Source organism: Saccopteryx bilineata, chromosome 7, assembly GCF_036850765.1.
Source record: "Saccopteryx bilineata isolate mSacBil1 chromosome 7, mSacBil1_pri_phased_curated, whole genome shotgun sequence".
Lineage (NCBI taxonomy): Eukaryota > Metazoa > Chordata > Mammalia > Chiroptera > Emballonuridae > Saccopteryx > Saccopteryx bilineata.
The window spans coordinates 81,401,985-81,422,802 of NC_089496.1; the positions used below are offsets into that span (position 1 = coordinate 81,401,985).

General features: G+C 40.1%; 1 protein-coding gene across 4 annotated transcripts in view; it reads left to right on the plus strand.

The window, feature by feature from the left end:
• PLCE1 (phospholipase C epsilon 1) overlaps positions 1–20,818 on the plus strand; it is a 415,629-nt gene that overhangs the window by 24,870 nt on the left and 369,941 nt on the right. For all 4 annotated transcript variants that reach the window (XM_066238785.1, XM_066238784.1, XM_066238788.1 and 1 more), the window contains one exon: positions 16,864–18,399. In XM_066238785.1, coding sequence (XP_066094882.1) covers positions 17,215–18,399 — 1,185 coding nt within the window. In that variant the 5' untranslated portion in view covers positions 16,864–17,214. The remainder of the gene's footprint in view (positions 1–16,863; positions 18,400–20,818) is intronic.

Below are 20,818 nucleotides of genomic sequence, written 5' to 3' on the forward strand. Positions count from 1 at the left end.
CGCAGGAAGGCAACTAAGGGTATTAGTTGGGATAGAAATATATATATATGTGTGTGCCTACAGCAGTTGAGAGGGTAAAGCGTTTTTTTGTTTGTTTGTTTTTTGTTTTTTTGTTTGTTTTTACAGAGACAGAGAGAGAGTCAGAGAGAGGGATAGACAGACAGGAATGGAGAGATGAGAAGCATCAATCATCAGTTTTTTGTTGTGACACCTTAGCTGTTCATTGATTGCTTTCTCATATGTGCCTTGACCGCGGGCCTTCAGCAGACCGAGTAACCCCTTGCTGGAGCCAGCGACCTTGGGTTCAAGCTGGTGGGCTTTTGCTCAAACCAGATGAGCCCGCGCTCAAGCTGGTGACCTCGGGGTCTCGAACCTGGGTCCTTCCTCATCCCAGTCTGACGCTCTATCCCCTGCGCCACCGCCTGGTCAGGCGGTAAAACGTTTTTATTGAAAAATCTTTTCAGAGATGGGTTCACATGGAGAAGTTCCTGAAAGGGATGGCCAGTTGTTTGCTAGTACTGCATGCAGTGCTTCGCGGTGGGCACTAGGAAAGGAGATGAGCTCCCGGCACGGGTCCCAGGTGCTTACCTCCGCCCTACCTGGGAGCAAGGGTGGTTAAAGGTTGTCTAAGAATGTTTTGTAAGGTTGGTGCAGTAGTAGTTTAAGAGTAAGGCTCCCAGCCACTGGACAGAAAAGCTTCCTGAATAGAATGTGGCTCTGCAGAAAGGAAGATGAGAGGTCTCAGGAATGAAGTGAGGGCAGATAGGCAGGTTCAGGGAACAGAGGACTAGACCATCCTGGCTGAGCTGGGTGTGAAATGGGTGGGTTGGAGAGGCTTGTTTTGGTCAAATACTCTCAAACCTGGCTCCATTTGTCCCTCTTAAGTACCATAATCACCTAAACCTCATAAATAGCCCTTCAATAAATTTCAAATGGGCCCAATAGTTTTATGGACCACTTATATGTACTTGGTGTCTACATAAAATCTGGCACATAGCAGTTCAAAAAATATTTGTTGAATAAGTGAATTAATGAATCAAACCCTTTGGTTGACCAGTCCTTGGAAGATAGATGGAGCAATCTAGAAGTTATTCTCCAAGAATAGGGCCATATTTACAAATATAGCAAACAGGTGAGATTATGCATGATTTCAGGGGTCAGGGCATATAATTTTCTGTTATCTCCATTTTAAAATAACATTTTGAACATTGGAAAAGATATTGCTGATGTTATATAGATTTTATGACATCTAAATGTTGTTCCTTTGGACAATATAATATCAAACAAAAGAAGCAAAGTAAAAAATGGGATATACAGTATAATTTCAATCCTCTAAGATGTACATATATTCAATGGGGAGAAAATTGAAAAAAAGTTCTTAACAAAATTAGGACTTACCTAGTTATCTTTTCTACTTTATACTTCTTGGTATTTATTAAATTTTCTATAGTAAATGTGCTGTTTTATTTTTATTTGAGAGAGAGAGAGAAAAGAAGGGAGAGAGTGAGAAATATCAAGTTGTAGTTGCTTTCACTTTTAGTTGTGCATTGATTCCTTCTCCTATTGCCTTGACTGTGCAAAGCCAGTGTGCCCTTGCTCAAGCCAGCGACCTTGGGCCGTTCATGCAAGTGACCTTTGGGCTCAAGCTGGCGAGCTTTGTGATCGTGTGGACAATCCCCTGCTCAAGCCAGTGACCCCACATTGACAAGCTTGTGCTCAGACCCAGCGACTTCGAGGTTTCAAACCAGTGACCTCAGTGTTCCCAGTCACTTGATGCACTGCGACTACGAGTTTAAGCAACTACGAGTTGATGCTTCTCATCTCTCTCCCTTCTTGTCTCTCTCTAAAAATAATAAAGTAAAATGCTTTTCATCTGCTAGGGCTTTGTGAGGGAACCTCTATGAAACTGGAGCATTACTTAGTCTGGAAATGTTTTACTTGGTGTGATGATGAAATACAGGCTAGATATCAGGTGGTAGGGAGTACAGGAAGCACAGCCATGGAGAAAAGAGTTTGCAGGAGTTGAATCATATCTTATTTTGATGAAGTCAGGATCATTTTACTGGGAGACTGTAATGTGAGAATGTGTTAGGGTAGCAGCATGGTTCTATTATGTTTGGCTCATCCAGGGTAAGTTCGTTTTCATCGCATGTATTTTTAATTCTTTGAAAAGACAATTACATTAATTGAGGAATGACGTGTAAATACCAGTTTGAAAAAAAACAACATTTAGCAAATAGGTGTTTTGTTGTTGCCTAACGCAATTCATTAAAAATTGCTTGTAACATGAGCTATAGGTACCCCAGCGAGACGGTGGCCGCTGGCTGCTTGAGGAAACCTGTGGTATTATGGGATGGGTAAGGCAAGGCCTTCCGGGGAGCCCCCCTGGGTCCTTCCTGCTTTTCTCTTCCCCTTCGTTGCAAGGCTTCCAAAATGTGCTGCATTGACCTGGTATGAGAACTTCGCAGCACCTGTCTAGAATGGTTCTACTACTTCTGCTTGCTGGGATTATGTTTAATGAGGGCAGAGTAGCCTGAAGGTGCCAGCCAACTCATGACTTCATCCCAGGTCCAAGAAACAGCCAGGACTCCCTCTCTCCTTAGTTTTCTCTCTGGCCTGTCTTCTCAGGGCAGAGTCCTCATTAATAGACTATTACATTCCCTGGGAAGGCTTTCTGATGACTTGAGTCTATGCTGATTTCTGCCATCTCTGTCTTTATTTTTTACCCATTGCACAGCTAGTATATACATAATTGAGTGATTTCTCTTACTTTTTAACTACCTGGACTATACAATTCAGTATTTTATTTTTATTTCTTTTATTTTTTCAGTATTTTATGATGTTAGTTTATATACTTAGTTTTTTTTTAAATGGTTCTATAATAACAAATGATTTTCCTGTAGACAAGAATTTTCTCTTCTTGTAAAGTCATGTGGTACCTTGCTTATGTGCTAAGCATCCAGTAAACTTGTAAACCTTAAACATTTACTTAGTAGCTTGCACCGGATGAAATAAGGACAGTTATCCATACTAACATACAAATGCTTTTCTACCCAAAGCAATAAGTGAGCAAATATTTACTGAACCTTTTTCATTATTGTAGTGAAAGATGGTTTACAAGAATTGGACATGGTCCTCTATCAGGTAGTAATTTTTGTATAATTACTCTGGAGATAATGATAATTATAATGTGATCAGATCTTTTGCCTGTTTAAAAACAATTAGGTTGATATCTGCTTATTATTGAGTTATAAGGGTTATTTTTTATATGTTCTAGATACAAGAACTTTTCAGGTACATGTACTATGAATATCTTCTCCCAATCTATGGCCTGCCTCTTTGTTTCTTAATGCAATTTTTTTTTTTGAAGAGCAGAAAATTTAAACTTTTATTAAGTTTATTTTACCTTTTTTATAATGGTCTAGTGCCTTTTGTAACTTGTCTGAGAAAAAATTTTCTCTATCCCAAGGTCATAAACATTTCTATTTTCTTCTAGAAGTTGAATAGTTTTAGATTTTATGTTTATGTCTATAATCCATTTTGAATCAATTATTGTGTGTGATGTGATATAGGGGTTGATGTTTGTTTTTTATTTGGATCCAGCACCATTTATTGATTGTCTTTTTGCATTGAACTACCTATCCACCTTTGATGAAAAGCCAATTGAATGTATATGTGTGGGTCTATTTCTGGACTCTATTTTATTTCATTGATCTATTTTTATCCTTATGTTAGTAATACGCAGATTACTGTAGCTTTGTAGTAATCTTGAAATTAGGTAATATTTGCAGTTATTTTGGCTACTGTAGTACCTTTACATTTTCCATGAATTTGCAAGATTGCTTCAATACTTAAAAATCAATATAGTTTACCATGTTAACCTATTAAAAGAGAAATATCATATGGTCATCTCAATAAAAGCAGAAAAAGCATTGGGCAAAACTCATTTTTGATAAAAAGTTCCAGCAAACTAGAAATACAGGGGAATATGCTCAGTTCAATAAAGGACATTTAAAGACACCTGGAGCTATATCGTATTAAAGAGTGATGTATTGAATGCTCTCCCTTTAAGACTGAGGACAAGGCAAGGTTGTGTGCTTGTCACACTTGTATTAGCTTCAAAATTGGAGATCCTAGTTAGTGCACTAGAGCAAGATAATATAATAAAAGGTATACATTTTGGAAACGAAGTAAAACTTTCTTTATTTGAAGACATTGATATCTATGTAGAAAACCCTAAGTCACCTACAAAGTATCTGCTAGTAACAATTGAATTTAGGAAGGGAGAATATAATGTATACTTTCCAATAATCAATTTTATTTCTGCATACTAGCAGCAAACAACTGGAAAGTGAAATGTAACATAATTTCATTTGCAATAGCAGCACTACCATAGGAACACGTTTAACAGGAGATGTGCAAGCCCTCTATACAGATAAATACAAAATACTGCTGAGATAAATTAAAGAAGTGTATGTGGCATGCAAGTGTTGGTGGACACGTGGAGATTGGGGAGAGTTGCATACTCAGAACATGAAAACTCTCACTCTTTCCCCCTACCTTGTCCGATACACCTCCTTCATATGGCCATTCCTGAGCTCTGTCTGTTTATAGTGAATCCATGATCTGTGTTTTAGCTTCTCAGCCATTGCTTTCGAAGCAGCACTCACTGAAACAAAGTGGCAACAACTGTAAGTCTTCCCTCTGGGCTTCCCTGCTCTTCAGTATCATAGCTTTTCAGGTTCTAGCTGCCTTGGTAGCTCCCCAGTACTTTCATGAAAGATCTCAGATGAGCCAAAAATTTTTGAGGGACTATGAGAAAATGTTTGTTTTAATAATCTATTAAGAGTACATATTCAGATTGCAAGACCATGCATGACTTGACCTTCCTGTGTAGACTCCAAGGGGTTGTGTTGTTGACTCTGCCATCACCTGTATACAGTATGGCCAGTTTATACACCACCATCCTCAGCCTCCTGCCAACACACTTAGTTCAGCTGTGTGACTTTCTACAAGTGACACACATGTTGTGAAAACAGCCTGGTAAGTTCGTTCTGATGTAAATGTCACCCACAGCGGAGACAGCTGCTAGGCCCAGCTATCACACAATATGTCGTATTAATAAAAACAATAAGCATACAGACATTAGTTTACCTAAACACAATTTAAAACCAACGTAATTCTAGGGCACATCTCACTCACATTTTTCTTTAAAGACTAGTAGGAGATCATAGAAGTTTTACTATAAAAGTATGTCAACTTAAATATTAGCTCAGAAGATACTAAATATTGTTTTATGCAAAGCTTTTACATGACAGTAAAAACAGTTTTGAAATGGCGAGAAAGAAGATATATGCATTGTACATATACATAGATATGTATTCATATATCTATGGAGAGAGACAGCGCACTAGCGCTAGCTAGCTAAATCATGTTTGCACATTGGAAGCTTCCATATTGTTAAGATGTTATTTTTCTCCAAATTGATAGCCTGATTCCTGCAGGACTTTGTAAAAAAGAAATTGATGATATTCTTGAAGATCAGGTTAAGGTTTGGATTTACTGATGTGGTGAAAAGAGTGTCTGGGGAAGATTTTGCTGAAAATCATATGGGATGGATTGAATTAGGAGGTTAGAATTGGCAGACTGGAAGCCCTTAAGTAATCCAGGTTCTAATGGACCAGGATATTTGGGTTCAAATATCAATGGAAGGGGAGAAGAGAGTAAAATGTCTATGGAGCTCTATTTGCCTTGGGACTGTGCCAGGAATGCAGGGTGCACAGTGTCTATAGAACTCCAATGGAAAGATGCAAGGTCTTTGCTCTTCAGATGTTCTCAATCCGTGCAGGGGGTCTACATAATCCATAGCTGCAGTACAGCGTGCCGTGACATGCTGCGCTGTGAAATGTAGGAAGAACTACAGGAAACATAGATGAGAGCCACTAATGGTGACAGTAAGTCTCAGGGAGGGCTACAGAGAGGAGACACCTTTTAAGCTGAGTAATAGAGTCTTAGTACAGTTAGAAAACAATGGGGAGAGAAACGCACAGAGGTATTAAGCGCTCAGCTGGTTCAGTAAACAGCAAAAAGACCAGTGTACCTGCATATCTCTTCCTTAAGGTCAGAGGTGACGAAAGCTGGAAAAACAGACTGAGACTAAATCATGGAGGGTCTGCTACCATCTTCTCTTGCCCACTTTTCTCTCTTCTCATCCCTCTTATCAAAAATGTGTACCTTGGCCTGACCTGTGGTGGCGCAGTGGATAAAGCGTCGACCTGGAAATGCTGAGGTCGCCGGTTCAAAACCCTGGGCTTGCCTGGTCAAGGCACATATGGGAGTTGATGCTTCCTGCTCCTCCCCCCCTTCTCTCTCTCCTCTTTCTCTCTCCACCCCCTTTTCTAAAAAAAAAACAAAACAAAAAAACGTGTACCTTTGGGTGCATGGGTGTGTGTGCACACACAACTCCAGAATCTCTTGATGTGATTGTACTACAGTGAAGGGGTGGGAGCACTGTGAATGTCACACATCACAACCCTATTTCCCTCCACTCTTAGTGTTTTATGTTCTACTAGTTTCTATAACCCCGTGTTTCTGGGAGAGTACTAGGGAGAGAAGGGCTGATTTGCAAGCTGATTGGAGACTGTGTTTGTAGTGAGGATTTCCTTTCTTTGTGAATTTTATAATTGAGAATTAACCTGTTATAGACAAACGTTTTTTGTGAACCTCCACTTTACTATGTTACCAGTGTATTAGTTCAAAAATATTTGTGTACCTTTCCCATCTACCTACTGGTCAACTCTGATATCTAATATACAAAAAATATAAAGATTAGGGTATCTCTGGGTTTTCCAGGTCACAAGTCTAGCACCTCAGACCGAAATTCTTCTAATAAAAAGAGTAGAAGTCACAAAGGGTTGTCTTTGGGGTCGTGGGAAAGGACCCAGATTAGTATACCAGTGTCTTTGGGGAATGTTTTAAAAGCTTTGTTTCTCTATGAGTGAAGGGATTTTCATCACAATAGTTCAGAGAAAGGAGGTCAGGAGGGAGTGGAAGCGGCAGACGTTCAGTGGTGAAATGAGAGTGAAGACCAACTCATCGTGAAGTGCTCGGGTGTATAGTATGCACACTGACAACTGCGTGCGATGTGAGCATCAGGTAGGAGAACGGGAGGAAAGAGTCATGCAGACAAAATGTTTTCTTTAATCTCTTTGCAGAGAGGGATTTAGGGAAGAGAATGCAAAACTAAATAACTCTGGCGTGGTTGTTTGTCACACAGTACTCAAAGGGACTCAAAAAATTCTGTTTAAAGATGCAAATAGGATTATTAAATTCTGTTACAAGGTTTGACAGTTACCTAGAATTGTTTTTCCATAATAGTGAAATTTCTGAAAATCTTTCTTTTTTTTTTTTTTAAGATTTTACAGAGAGAGAAGATGGGAAGGAGTGAGAAGTATCAACTCATTGCTTCTTCACTTTAGTTGTTTATTGCGTGCTTGTCATATGTGCCTTGACTGTGCAAGCCCAGGGTTTTTTTGTTTGTTTGGTTTGGTTTATGTGGTTTTTTTTTAGCGAGAGAGACAGAGACAGACAGGCAGGAAGGGAGAGAGATGAGAAGCATCAGTTCTTCATTGTGGCTCCTTAGTTGTTCATTGATTGCCATCTCATATGTACCTTGATGGGGGAGGGGGTTCAGCAGAGTGTGTGACCCCTTGCTCAAGCCAGCGATCTTTGGGCTTAAGCCAGCGACCTTGGGGTCATGTCTGTGATTCCATGCTCAAGCCAGTACCCTGCACTCAAGCTGGGAGCCTGTGCTCAAGTGGGCAACCTCAGGGTTTTGATCCTGGGTCCTCTGTATCCCAGACCCAGGCTCTGTCCACTGCACCACCACCTGGTCACAGAAACCCAGGGTTTTGAACTGGTGACCTCAGCATTCTAGGTCAATGCTTTATCCACTGTGCCACCACAGGCTAGGCTCACTTTCTTTAATTGGATGACAAATGTTCCTCTAAGAAGTTAAGATTATTCATAGTTATTGTTTTCCTACCTCTTTATATTTCTTTACATTGTTCCTTCTACTCAAAGTCTCCTTTTTCTCTACAGATGTAATTGCTACCTCTCTGTATAGTTCTAGCTCAAATCCCTCCCCCCCCCATCAAAGCTTTATTAATCTCTTGGTTCATGACCTTCTTGGCTCCTGAACTCTGTAAAATGTATAGATGTATAATAAATAATTGAGAATTGTCCGATAAAATAGTTTTTGTTGTTAAGCCTCACCTCTTTCCAACATCTACAATCAGAAAAGATAATATGGTTGTTCTTAATATTTTTCTAATTTAACTATTCTTTTTTTTTTTTTTACAGAGACAGAGAGAGAGTCAGAGTGAGGGATAGACAGGGACAGACAGACAGGAACAAAGAGATGAGAAGCATCAATCATTAGTTTTTTGTTGTGCATTGCAACACCTTAGTTGTTCATTGATTGCTTTCTCATATGTGCCTTGACCGCGGGCCTTCAGCAGACCGAACAACCCCTTGCTTGAGCCAGCGACCTTGGGTCCAAGCTGGTGAATTTTTGCTCAAACCAGATGAGCCCACGCTCAAGGTGGTGACCTCGGGGTCTCGAACCTGGTTCTTCCGCATCCCAGTCCGACGCTCTATCCACTGCACCACTGCCTGGTCAGGCTAATTTAACTGTTCTTAATGACACGAAGGATTTCATTTGGTTTAGGAACTTAAAATTGGAAACATATTAGGAATTAATAAATATAATTTTTCCCTGCAGTGCAAGAATTTTCCGTACAACTTCCTTATTATATTATATTTCTGTAGTCTTAGAAATGTCATACAAATACTCTGAACCTCATCCATAAAATGGAGACGACAAAAGTACTCACCTTTATTACTTAGGAGAAGTTGGATGCAAATGACAGAAAACCTAAAATAGTTGTGGCTTAAACAAAATAGATTTTTTTTCTCTTCCCCTATAATCCAGAAAAGAGGCCCCAGGCTTCTATCTTGTTTTCTTGATATGTGAGGCATCCAATCTCATCTTTACCTCATGATCTAATATGGCTACTCTAGCTCCAGACACCATGCCTTCCTCTACCAGTGGTCAGCAAACTCATTAGTCAGAAGAGCCAAATATCAACAGTACAACGATTGAAATTTCTTTTGCAAGCCAAATTTTTTAAACTTAAACAATATAGGTAGGTACAATCCTGATCGAGGTAGTGCCCACATGTGGTATTTTGTGGAAGAGCCACACTCAAGGGGCCAAAGAGCCACATGTGGCTTGTGAGCCACAGTTTGCCGACCAGTGCGTCTAGCCAAAGAAAAGAGAAAAAGGAGAAGGAAAAGAACATTTTCTCTCTCTTAGTTGCAAACCACTTTGGCTTATATCTCATTAGTAGTAACTTAGTCACATGACTACATCTAGCTATAAAGGAAGCAGATAAAGGAGTGGCTATCTGCTTGACTAGAATTCAGTGGTTCCATTATCAAATAAAATGATAAGTTTTGAGGATGATTAGCAATCTCTGCCATCTTACTGCTATTGTTGTTTTAAAGATTAAATGAAATACATTAATATGTATACTATGCTTAGAACATGCCTGACACATGATACATGCTCAATAAGTATTAGCTATTGTTTTTTATGATTAATTATTATAGGCAGTCATCATTTACTCTATTGTTTATTTAACACATGTGAACACCTGCTATGCTGATCCTATGCCTCTCTCTATTTAAATCCCTCTATCAACAATCAGAAGGCTACCATCCAAGATGGCTTGTTCTGTGTTGAACAGCTGTAAAAGTTAGGGAGTTCTTTATCAAACTAAGCCCAGACATTTCTACCCGATAATTTATTTGTTTTGGCCTAGATCCTACCTTTTAAAACAATATGAAACAAGGCTATTTCCTTATCTCAGCTCTTCAAATATATGATGATTGCTATTAAGCCTCCCACTTAGTTCTCTTGCTCTAAACAGGCATTTTATTAACTCATTTATCTAGTGATATAGTTTGGCAAATGTTTTCTGTAAACAGCCAGATGGTAAATTTTTTTGGCTTTGTAGCCCCAATAGTCTCTGTCACAATTTTTCAACTCTACCATTGTAATGCAAAGGCTGTCATAGACATTACAGAAATAAGTAGCCATTGACTATAAAATTTTATTTATAAAAACAGATAGCAGTCCAGAATAGGCTTTGGGCTATATATAGTTGGTCAACAAGGTTATTTGTGACTGACATTTCCCTATCCGAAGCTAAAAACTTTATGTTACTAATGATTTTTCTCATACTTTTCATTGATTTTTCTTATCTTACTACTTTGGCTAGGATTTCCAGGAACCCCTACATATTCATAGCTCTACTTCCCAGCCACTAATTTTCCTCAATATATTATTCATCCCATTTCATCTTAGCTTGGAAATACTACTTGACAAGTGTCCTCTCTTGTTGCCATATTCTTGGCCCACACATTCTTTGACCCCTTCCAGGCTGGCCCTTCTCTAATGTTTTCCACAAACCTGTACACATTAAGAAAAGAAGAATCCTGGCCCTGGCCGGTTGGCTCAGCGGTAGAGCATTGGCCTGGCGTGTGGGGGACCTGGGTTCGATTCCCGGCCAGGGCACATAGGAGAAGCGCCCATTTGCTTCTCCACCCCCCCCCTTCCTCTCTGTCTCTCTCTTCCCCTCCCGCAGCCGAGGCTCCATTGGAGCAAGATGGCCCGGGCGCTGGGGATGGCTCCTTGGCCTCTGCCCCAGGCGCTAGAGTGGCTCTGGTCACGGCAGAGCGATGCCCCGGAGGGGCAGAGCATCGCCCCCTGGTGGGCAGAGCGTCGCCCCCTGGTGGGCGTGCCAGGTGCATCCCGGTCAGGCACATGCGGGAGTCTGTCTGACTGTCTCTCCCCGTTTCCAGCTTCAGAAAAAAAAAATACCAAAAAAAAAGGAAAAAAAAAAAAGAAAAGAAAAGAAGAATCCTTTTATCCATCCCTTTCTTCAGCCAACAGTCTAATGTATTGTAGCTATAACTCTAACCTAACCCAGCTTCCCTCAAAAACAACCTAGGGCTACCCAAGAGGAGGTAAGTAGAAAACTAGCATTGATCAGGCACTGCTGTTATATGAAATATGTGTGCGTTTATCCCAGAGTTATAGAAATGGAAAGTATAACTTGAGATTGATCATATAAACAGTTCATTATCATGCAGCTGAAATTGAAGGAGTTAATCCATTATATATCTGAAATTCAAATGCAAGTGGACCTGGTGAGTAGAGTATGCACATATGGCAAAAGTAAATTTAACAGCATGTCATTGATACAACAGCGGATGAACTTTGGTCGTTCTTCTCATAAAGACATTTACAGCCTGACCTGTGGTGGTGCAGTGGATAAAGCGTCGACCTGGAAATGCTGAGGTCGCCAGTTCGAAACCCTGGGCTTGCCTGGTCAAGGCACATATGGGAGTTGATGCTTCCAGCTCCTCCCCCCTGTCTCTCTCTCCTCTCTGTCTCTCTCTCTCCCTCTCTCTCTCTCCTCTCTAAAATGAATAAATAAATAAATAAATAAAAATTAAAAATAAATAAATAAAGACATTTACAAAGCAAAAAATAAGAAATATTTGCCCTGAACTTTTGGTTTTCAGAACATTTCTTTCATAATATTATGAAATAGGCGATTTTATTTCTAATTCACAGGAGAGGAAGTCAGACCCCAAAGTGGTTATAATATTTGCCTAAAGTGCACGGCACCAATGCCTTACTGTTTCTCTGTATGAGAGTGCACATTTGATCTTCTCCAAACAGTCCGCCCCACCTCTTTATCTGGCTAACTCCTTGTCTTTCAAAACTCAGCCCAGTCATCATCATCTCAAGGAAACCCTTCCTGGCAATCACCCTCATCTTGTCCAAACCATCTGATGTAGTGGCTCTTCCTATTTGCATTGTACCTTAAGTGATGTTTTATTAGCTTGTAAGAAAATCAAGGGAAGATCCCTGCCTCATTTAATTTTGAACTCAGTAAATATTTGTTGAAAGATGAAATAATATGAGATGGAGCCAAGTCAGCGCTCCAGAAAGTCAGCTTCCCCTGATGTTGCTCAGTCCTTATTACAGCTGAAGGCAAACCAGAGACCGCAGCCTTCCAGAGACAAATTCAAAAGAGGGTCCTCCCAGAAGCCACGGGTCTGCAGCCAGGGTATATCAGAAATTCAAACTCATGGGTGTCGCACTAGATAGAAAAGAAAGCAGGATAACTCTAGTAAAGAGCATAGTTAAATTTCTTGGGTTTGTATCCTGACTCCACCATTTTTCAGTGGTGTGATCTTTGGCAAACGACTTAACATTTCTATCCTTTGGTTTCTAATCTGTCAAATATGGATAATCATAGACGTTATCTGTACAAGTTATCAACTGTTGTGCCAGAAATTACCCTAAAACTTAGTGCCTCAAAACAATAAGCATTTATAATCTCACAATTTCTGTGGGTCAGAAACTTTGCGGGGGAGGTCAGTTGAGTGGTTTTTGGCTCAGGGTCACTTATGAATTTACAGTCAAGATGTAGACTGTGGCTGCAGTCATGTGAAGCTCTGATTGAGGTTGGAGGATCCCCTTTCAAGGTGGCTTACTCAAGCGGCTTTTGGCAGAAGGCCTCAGTTCTTGCCACAGGGAACACTCCTTATAACATGGCAGTTGATTTCTCCCAAAACAAGCAAGAGAAAGAGCATGGAAGAAACACCAATAAGTTTTATGACCTGGTCTCAGAAGTCATACACATTTACTTCCACCACATTCTATGTGTTAGAAGGAAGTCACTAAGTACAGCCCACATTCAAGGGGAAGGGAATTAGCCTCCACCTTTTGAAGGAGTATCAAAGAATTTGTGGGGAATTAGCCTGCACCTTTTGAAGGAGTATCAAAGAATTTGTGGGGGGGAAATATATATATATATATATACACACACACACACACACACACACACACACACACACACACACAGTGAGAGAAGGGGAGACAGTGAGACAGGCTCCCACATGCACCCTGACCAGGAACCACTTGGCAGTCCCCACCTGGGGCTGATGCCAGATCAACTGAGCTATTTTTAATAGCATCTAAGGCTGATGCTCAGACCAGCTGAGCTATCCTCAGTGCCTGGGGCTGTCACTTGAACCAATTGAGCCACTGGCTGCGAGAAGGGAAGAGGGAGAGAAGAGGGAGAGGAATGGGGAGAGAAAGCAGATGGTTGCTTCTCTTGGGTGCCCTGACTGGGAATAGAAGCCAGGACATCCATATGCTGGGCTGACGCTCTATCTACTGAGCCAACTGCCATGGCCAGTGGATGTATTTTAAAACCTTTACACGATCTTATATGGCTAAGTAATAATTACATGAAATAGTAATAGCAAATGCTTAGAATAGGACTTAAGCAGCACCTATTGAATCACCTTCCTCATGGATAATAAAAGGACAGATTAATGGTCAAGCACTTGAAAAATTATCCTAAAAAAGTAGAGCAAAGATATTGACACCAGGTTAGTGCCATAAGCCATTAACATTATCTATATAGTTCTTGACATGAAAAATTATTCATGTTTTGAATTTTAAAAATCAGGTACAGTATGAACTGATATTTATGTAATTATATACACATATCTCTCTATGTTGATGCATAGGGAGCATTCTGGAAGGAGTTTCCTCAAAGTAGTAATAGTAGTTATCTTTGGGTGGTGAAATTTGTGTTAAAAAAATATTTTTCCTTTGTGTTTCTGCATTGGTTGAATTTACACTGAGCATATATCTACAAAAATAAGAGAGGCATTTTCCAAGGACAATAAAAACCAAGTTGGGCCCTGGCCAGTTGGCTCAGTTGTAGAGCATCAGCCTGGCGTGCAGGAGTCCCGGGTTCGATTCCCGGCCAGGGCACACAGGAGAAGCGCCCATCTGCTTCTCCACCCCTCCCCCTCTCCTTCCTCTCTGTCTCTTCCCCTCCCGCAGCCGAGGCTCCATTGGAGCAAAGATGGCCCGGGCGCTGGGGATGGCTCCTTGGCCTCTGCCCCAGGCACTGGAGTGGCTCTGGTCGCAACAGAGCGACGCCCTGGAGGGGCAGAGCATTGCCCCCTGGTGGGCAGAGCGTTGCCCCCTGGTGGGCGTGCCGGGTGGATCCCAGTCAGGCGCATGCAGGAGTCTGTCTGACTGTCTCTCCCTGTTTCCAGCTTCAGAAAACTAAAAAAAAAAAAAAAAAAAAAAAAAAAAAAAGGGTTACATTGGGACTTATAATATACATCTTTAACTTATGACAGCCTGCCTTTAAGTAATATTATAGCAGTTCATATAGAAAATAATCTTAACAGTACATTTTCATTTCCCTTTTCATGAACTCTCTGTTTTGGTTGCCATATATTTTACTTCTGCATTTGTTAGAAACCCTATAGTATATTGTAATTATTTTAGCTTTAAATGTTCAATTATCTGAAATGATGTGAAAAGTAAGAAAAATCATATTTACCTACACATTTAATATTTTTCATACTCTATTCCTCTGCCTAGATGCTATCTGCTATTATATTCTATCTATCTGTATTTCTATCTGTTATTATTTTTCCTTGGCCTCAAGGACTTCCTTTACCCTTTCTTGTATGTAGATTTTCTAATGATAAATTCTTTCAGCTTTTGTAAGTCAAAAAAATGTATTTTGGTTTTGTTTTCAAGTGACATTTTAGCTGGGTATAGAATTTTAAGTGGACAGTGTTTTTTCTTTGAGTATTTATTCTACTCTCTTCTGGCTTGTGTCATTTCTGATGAGGAGTCTGTTATCATCTTCATCTTTGCCCCTCTCTGCTTAATTTGTCTTCTTTCTCTAGCTTCCTTAGCCTCATTGAACTCTCAACATTTTTTTTTTAGATCAGTCACAGCACTGGGTTCCACCCAAGTTCCATGTCTTTCCCTGTAGCCTAGAAACTCTCAATCTATAAGATAGGGCATATATAGGGCTCACCCAATTCCTTCTCCCCCCCAGGGCTCACTGTTCTGTGTTGACTATTGTTCAATCTCTGAATACCATTTTTTTCTTTTTTCTGATTTTTTTTTGGTCGTTCCAAAAAAAAAGGATAAATTTGATCCTTATTACTCTATTTTGACTGGAAAGAGAAGTCTTGAAATATTAAGTCAGAAAAATAAATACCTGTAAAACATTACAACTAACCTCTTTTTTATCTTAAAAAAATTTTAAAAATTTGTTTATCTGTTTGATAGGCAGGCAGTCCCCAGGTTATGAACAAGATGGGTTCTGTAGGTTTGAAAATGTTTAAGTATTGCACAGAAAGGTAAAAATAAATACTACATGAAGACAAACATCTGTCTTAAGTTGTATTTAATAAGTAAATGCACCTGTTTCAACTTATATACAAATTCAACTTATGGACAAACCTATCTCGTTCATGACCCGAGGACTGCCTGTACAATATTCTATTAGCTCCAGGTGTAAGATATAGTGATTAGACTTTTATGTAACTTATGAAGTGATCACCCCCATAAGTATAGTACCCAGCTGACACTAAGCATACTTATTACAATAATAATAACTATATTCCCTATGCTGTACTTTACATCCCCATGACTGTAAAACAAACTTCTGATTGCAAAAGTCCTTTCCCCAAATTGCTTCATATTTTGCATTTACTTATGAGTTCATTTAAAGAATTCACTCAAGTGGGATAGTTGGGTCAAAAAGGCAGTTCCATTTTTAATTTTTTGAGGAAACTCCATACTGTTTTCCACAGTGGCTGCACCAGTCTGCATTTCACACCCTTGCCAGCACTTACTGTGTGTTAACTTGTTAATGAGAGCCTTTCTGACTGGTATGAGGTGATATCTCATTGTGGTTTTAATTTGCATTTCTCTAATGATTAGTGAGTTGAACATTTTTACATATGCCTATTGGCCATCTGTATGTCCTCTTTGGAGAAGTTTCTATTCAGTTCTTTTGTCCATTTTTAATTGGATTGTTTACCTTCCTGGTGTTGAGTTTTAGAAGTTCTTTATAAATTTTGGTTATTAACCCCTTATCAGATGTATTGGCAAATATGTTCTCCCATTGTATGGGTTATCATTTTATTTTGTTAATGGTGTCTTTTGCTGTGCAAAAGCTTTTTAGTTTGATACAGTCCCATTGAATACCAAATCACTGATTCAAAAGAACAAATGCACCCCATGTTTATTGCAGCATTGTTTACAATATCCAAGATCTGGGAACAGCCCAAGTGTCCATCCATGGATGAGTGGATTAAAGAGCTGTGGTACATATACACAATGGAATACTATGTGTCCATGAACAAGAAGAAAATCTTACCTTTTGTGATGCCATGGATGGACCTGGAGATTATTATGCTAAGTGAAATAAGCCAGGCAGAGAAAGACAAATATCATATGATCTCACTTATATGTGGAATCTAATGAACAAAGTGAACTGAGGAATGGAATAGAGGCAGAAGCAGGTCACAGGGAGCAGAGGGACAGCTGTCAGAAGGAAGGGGGATGAGGGGATGGGCTCAGAGAAGGTGAAGGGATTAGTGAAATTATATATATATATAACACAGAGATACAGATAACAGGACAGCAAATCCCAGAGGGAAGGAAGGAGGGTGTTAGGGGGAGGGAGGTAAAGGGGGTATAGTGGGGGACCTGGGATGGGGTTGAGGGAGTTATATTGAATGGAACACTTGAATACATGTTAACACAATAAATTAAAATTAATAAAACTTTTTTTAAAAAAGAAAAAATGTAATAGAAGCTAATGTTCTATAAAATTAAAAAATTTCATCTAATTCCACAGTGTTTGACATTATACCTTTTTCTTCCAGGAAACATTCAAACTGAATTTTTAAATCATTTAAGTTGGTGTTGGATCAGAAGCTACAGAATGCAATCCCAAATTAAAGTCTTCAGAAAAATTGCTTTAAATAACAGAAGAAAGAAAATTGATCTACCACTATAAAACCCTCATCTAGAAAAACATACTTCACACGATAGGAAGTTAAAACTGGGAAAATTTATCTGGCTCTTATTGCGCCTGAATCAAAGGTACTGTCACTTTTTTTCTCAGAGGAATTTTATATCTGAGATTATTTTAATAATCAATCATTTTACTAAAATCTTGACATGATCACCAGGGACAAGAAACAGCAGTAGGTAAAACCTGTGTGTTGGTCAAGATGACTTCTGAAGAAATGGCAGCTTCTGTTCTCATACCTGTGGCTCAGAGAAAAGTGGTGTCTTCTCAGGCAGCTGTAGAGGAAAGCAGTGAAAAGGCCTCGGACATCAGTGTCAGGCAGAGTGGGCAGACTTCTCATCCCATCTCAAAGCTGAACAAACTTAAAGAACAATCTTCTGGAGACAACAGGCCTAAGATTGTCTCAATAGCAAGGGAGAAAATAATGAGCGATGAGAACAGTAATGAAAAGTGCTGGGAGGAAAGCGTGTCAGATTCGGTGGAAAACCTTAACATTAATTGCAACAACATAATAGAAAATCACCAGTGTGGTCTTCCCCAGAGCCGGCTTTCTGAAACATGCGATTCTGTCACAGAGGAAAGCCTGTGTTTGGAAACTGGAATCCCTTCTTCACTGGAAAGAAAGGTATTCCCTGGAATTCAACTGGAAATGGATGGACCTCCCATGGGCGCTAATCCCGTAGGAAATCAATCAGCGTTCACAGAGGACGATGGGGCACACCCTGACAGCCACATGGAGGGATTTCACTTTCATTATGAGCTTGACAGAAGAATGGCAGACCCTTTCTGTGCCCTATCAGATAACTTGATTTTGGATGATTGTGGAAACTGTGTTCCGCTGCCTGATGTTGGTGAGAAGCAAAAGAAAAACTACATGGCATGTACTTGTAAACTGATGGAATTGGCCAAAAGCTGTGATAACGAGAACAAGCATCTACGGTGTGATCATTGGGACACCGTGAATGCTGAATACTTGTGCTGCAAAGGTTCCTGCCCGAAGGCCAATAGGGTATGTTCGAGCGACAGCTTTTGCAGAGAGAATTTTACCGCTAGTACATCTGCTAAGACCTTTCTGAGCCATTTTGAGGACTTCCCTGAGAATTGTGAAGATGTAGAAGATTTTTATAAAACTAAAAAGGAGCGGTCCACTTTGTTAGTGAGGAGATTTTGTAAAAATGACAAGGAAGTTAAGAAATCTGTGTATACTGGGACAAGGGCAATTGTGAGAACCCTGCCTTCTGGCCACATTGGGCTGGCAGCTTGGAATTACATTGATATGAAGAGAAGCGGTCTCTTACTGCCTTGTGGGAGAGAAACGGGCCAGCTGTCGACAGTGGGGATTAGGCACCATGGGAGTCCGTGTCCGTCAGAAGCCCAGTGGTATTCGGTAAGAGTTAGTCTCTTTTGATCATTTTTTAAAGCCTTGATACTTCAAAATCCAAATATTTATTGTCTTAATTTGTGGAAAATGTTAAGTTCTATCAAATTATGATTCACAGGGGAAGCATTTGTAGATTTTGGAGTCAAGTAGACCCAACAAGATACTCCAGTTGATAGCTGTCAAGATTGAGTTAAATCTGCAACAATATAAGTAACAAAATACACATACATATGTCATCAGGAGTGGAGAAATTATGGAGGCTTCCTGGTTACTGTGTGTGGAATTACAAGACAGAATCCTGATAGTGGAAAACTCCCACTGAACATATAATTGTGTCCTTTAGAGATACATGCCTGTGTCTTCTCTTACCATGTTTTCAGTTTACAAGGCCTAATGGAACTTACAATCTGGTTTCCTCCATTTTCCAGTCAATATTCCCAGTTTCTTCCCTTTTAACCTTCTTTGTGCTGCGGACCGCCACTTTGGCAATTCGTTGAAGCCTATGGACTCAGAATGTTTTCAGATGCATCAGCTGTAATACAAAGTATTATAAAGGACACAGATTATGTGGATATACATTTATCAAGATATTTTTGAAATTGTGACATGGCAGGGTAGGTGCTTCTTGATTCACACACTAAATGATGGTATCCGGTGATGCGCTAACTACCATAATTTCAACGTAGTGATGTATCCAAGGAGGGAATGGTCTGCCTGAGACTTTCCCAGTTTTATCATCCTGAGAGACCTCCTAGTCCTGGGCAAACCAGGGCAGGTGGTCACAGTAAATATAAATACTATTTTAGGGTCTCTACCATGACTATAATGTATGGAACTATCTGTGACTTCTGTTGCTGACAAGATCACAGATACTGCTGCTGAAATTTGTTGCCTATATTCATAATTGAAGGAAATGCTAAATTTCTAACTGTCACAGTTCAGTGTTTTACAGTTCCTTAAAACATGGCCCTGTAGCCTGACCGGGTGGTGGCGCAGTGGATATAGAGTTGGACTGGGATGCGGAGGACCCAGGTTCGAGACCCCGAGGTCATCAGCTTGAGCACGGGCTTATCTGGTTTGAGCAAAGCTCACCAGCTTGGACCCAGAGTCGCTGGCTGGAGCAAGGGGTTACTCGGTCTGCTGTGGCCCCACGAACAAGGCACATATGAGAGAGCAATCAATGAACAACTAAAGTGACGCAATGAAAAACTAATAATTGATGCTTCTCATCTCTCTTCATTCCTGTCTGTCTGTCCCTATCTGTTCCTCTCTCTGACTCTCTGTCACTGTAAAAAAAACAACAAACCCCAAAATAGTGGCCCTATAAATAAATACCGAGTCTAGAAAAACATCCTTTTTATTGAAATATGAATAGCATATGTTTACATTCATCATCATTAATTATGGTAGCTAATATTTATTGTGCATTTTACATGGGCCAGGCATTGGGCCGAATAATTTATTCTTGATTTCATGCAATCATCTCAGTTACCCTGTGGTATTGGGATGATAAGTAACCCCATTGTATTGTTAAGAGAACATAGTCTCAGAGAAGTCATGTGCCTTGTCCAAGTTCACTTAGCTAATAAGTGGTATGACTAGGATTGTAATCCAGGCAGCCCACACTCTTAGTTCCTCAAGATCCAGAAAGAAATGATATTTAGAGTAAGCTTTTAAAGGAACCAATTCTGTTCATTTATGCATCTGTTGACTTAGCAGCCACACTTGCTGATGCTTAGGTATCTCAGACTGTAGCTATGTTTGATATTTACTTATTGGATTTATTGAGGTTCTAACCTTGGTTATTTATATGTTGGGATCAGTATCCAGTCCCAGACCTTCTGAAGATTGCTAGGATAGGGCAGAAAATGAATTTTTTTTTTTCAAAGTTCCACTGGTGAGTCTATGATTCTATGGACTTTGACAAGGAGCTTAAACTGAGCTCTTGGGTCTTCATTAGGACATTTGGGGACTATTTCCTCTGCCGTAAAGACCCTGACACTGTCTGCACTGCCAGGAGTGTCGGGGCTGATCTGGGAGCCTGCCGGAAAAGGGTCAGCTGGCAGGCCCTTCTCTCTGTGCATTAGACCTTCCCTTCACCCTGACAAGTGTCAGCAAGTTTGGTTTTGCATCGTCACCTGATACCCCATGAAACTTGAGTCACAGTCAAGTTGGTGTCAGTTACGCACGTGCTTCCCAGCTCTTCTGACTGAGTGCTGACTTTGTCCATGCAGGAAGAAAGAGGTTCATCACACCAATGTGTCAGCCCCTTTAAAAATGCAACCGTTTTTGCATTCACATTCACCTGAAGTTGAACATTAAGAACACAATAGAAATTTAAATATAGCAAAGTGATTGGAAGTCGATTGCTTGAGAACCACTGGGACAGTTTCCCCCGCACACTTCCACAGGCGTGAGGATCGTG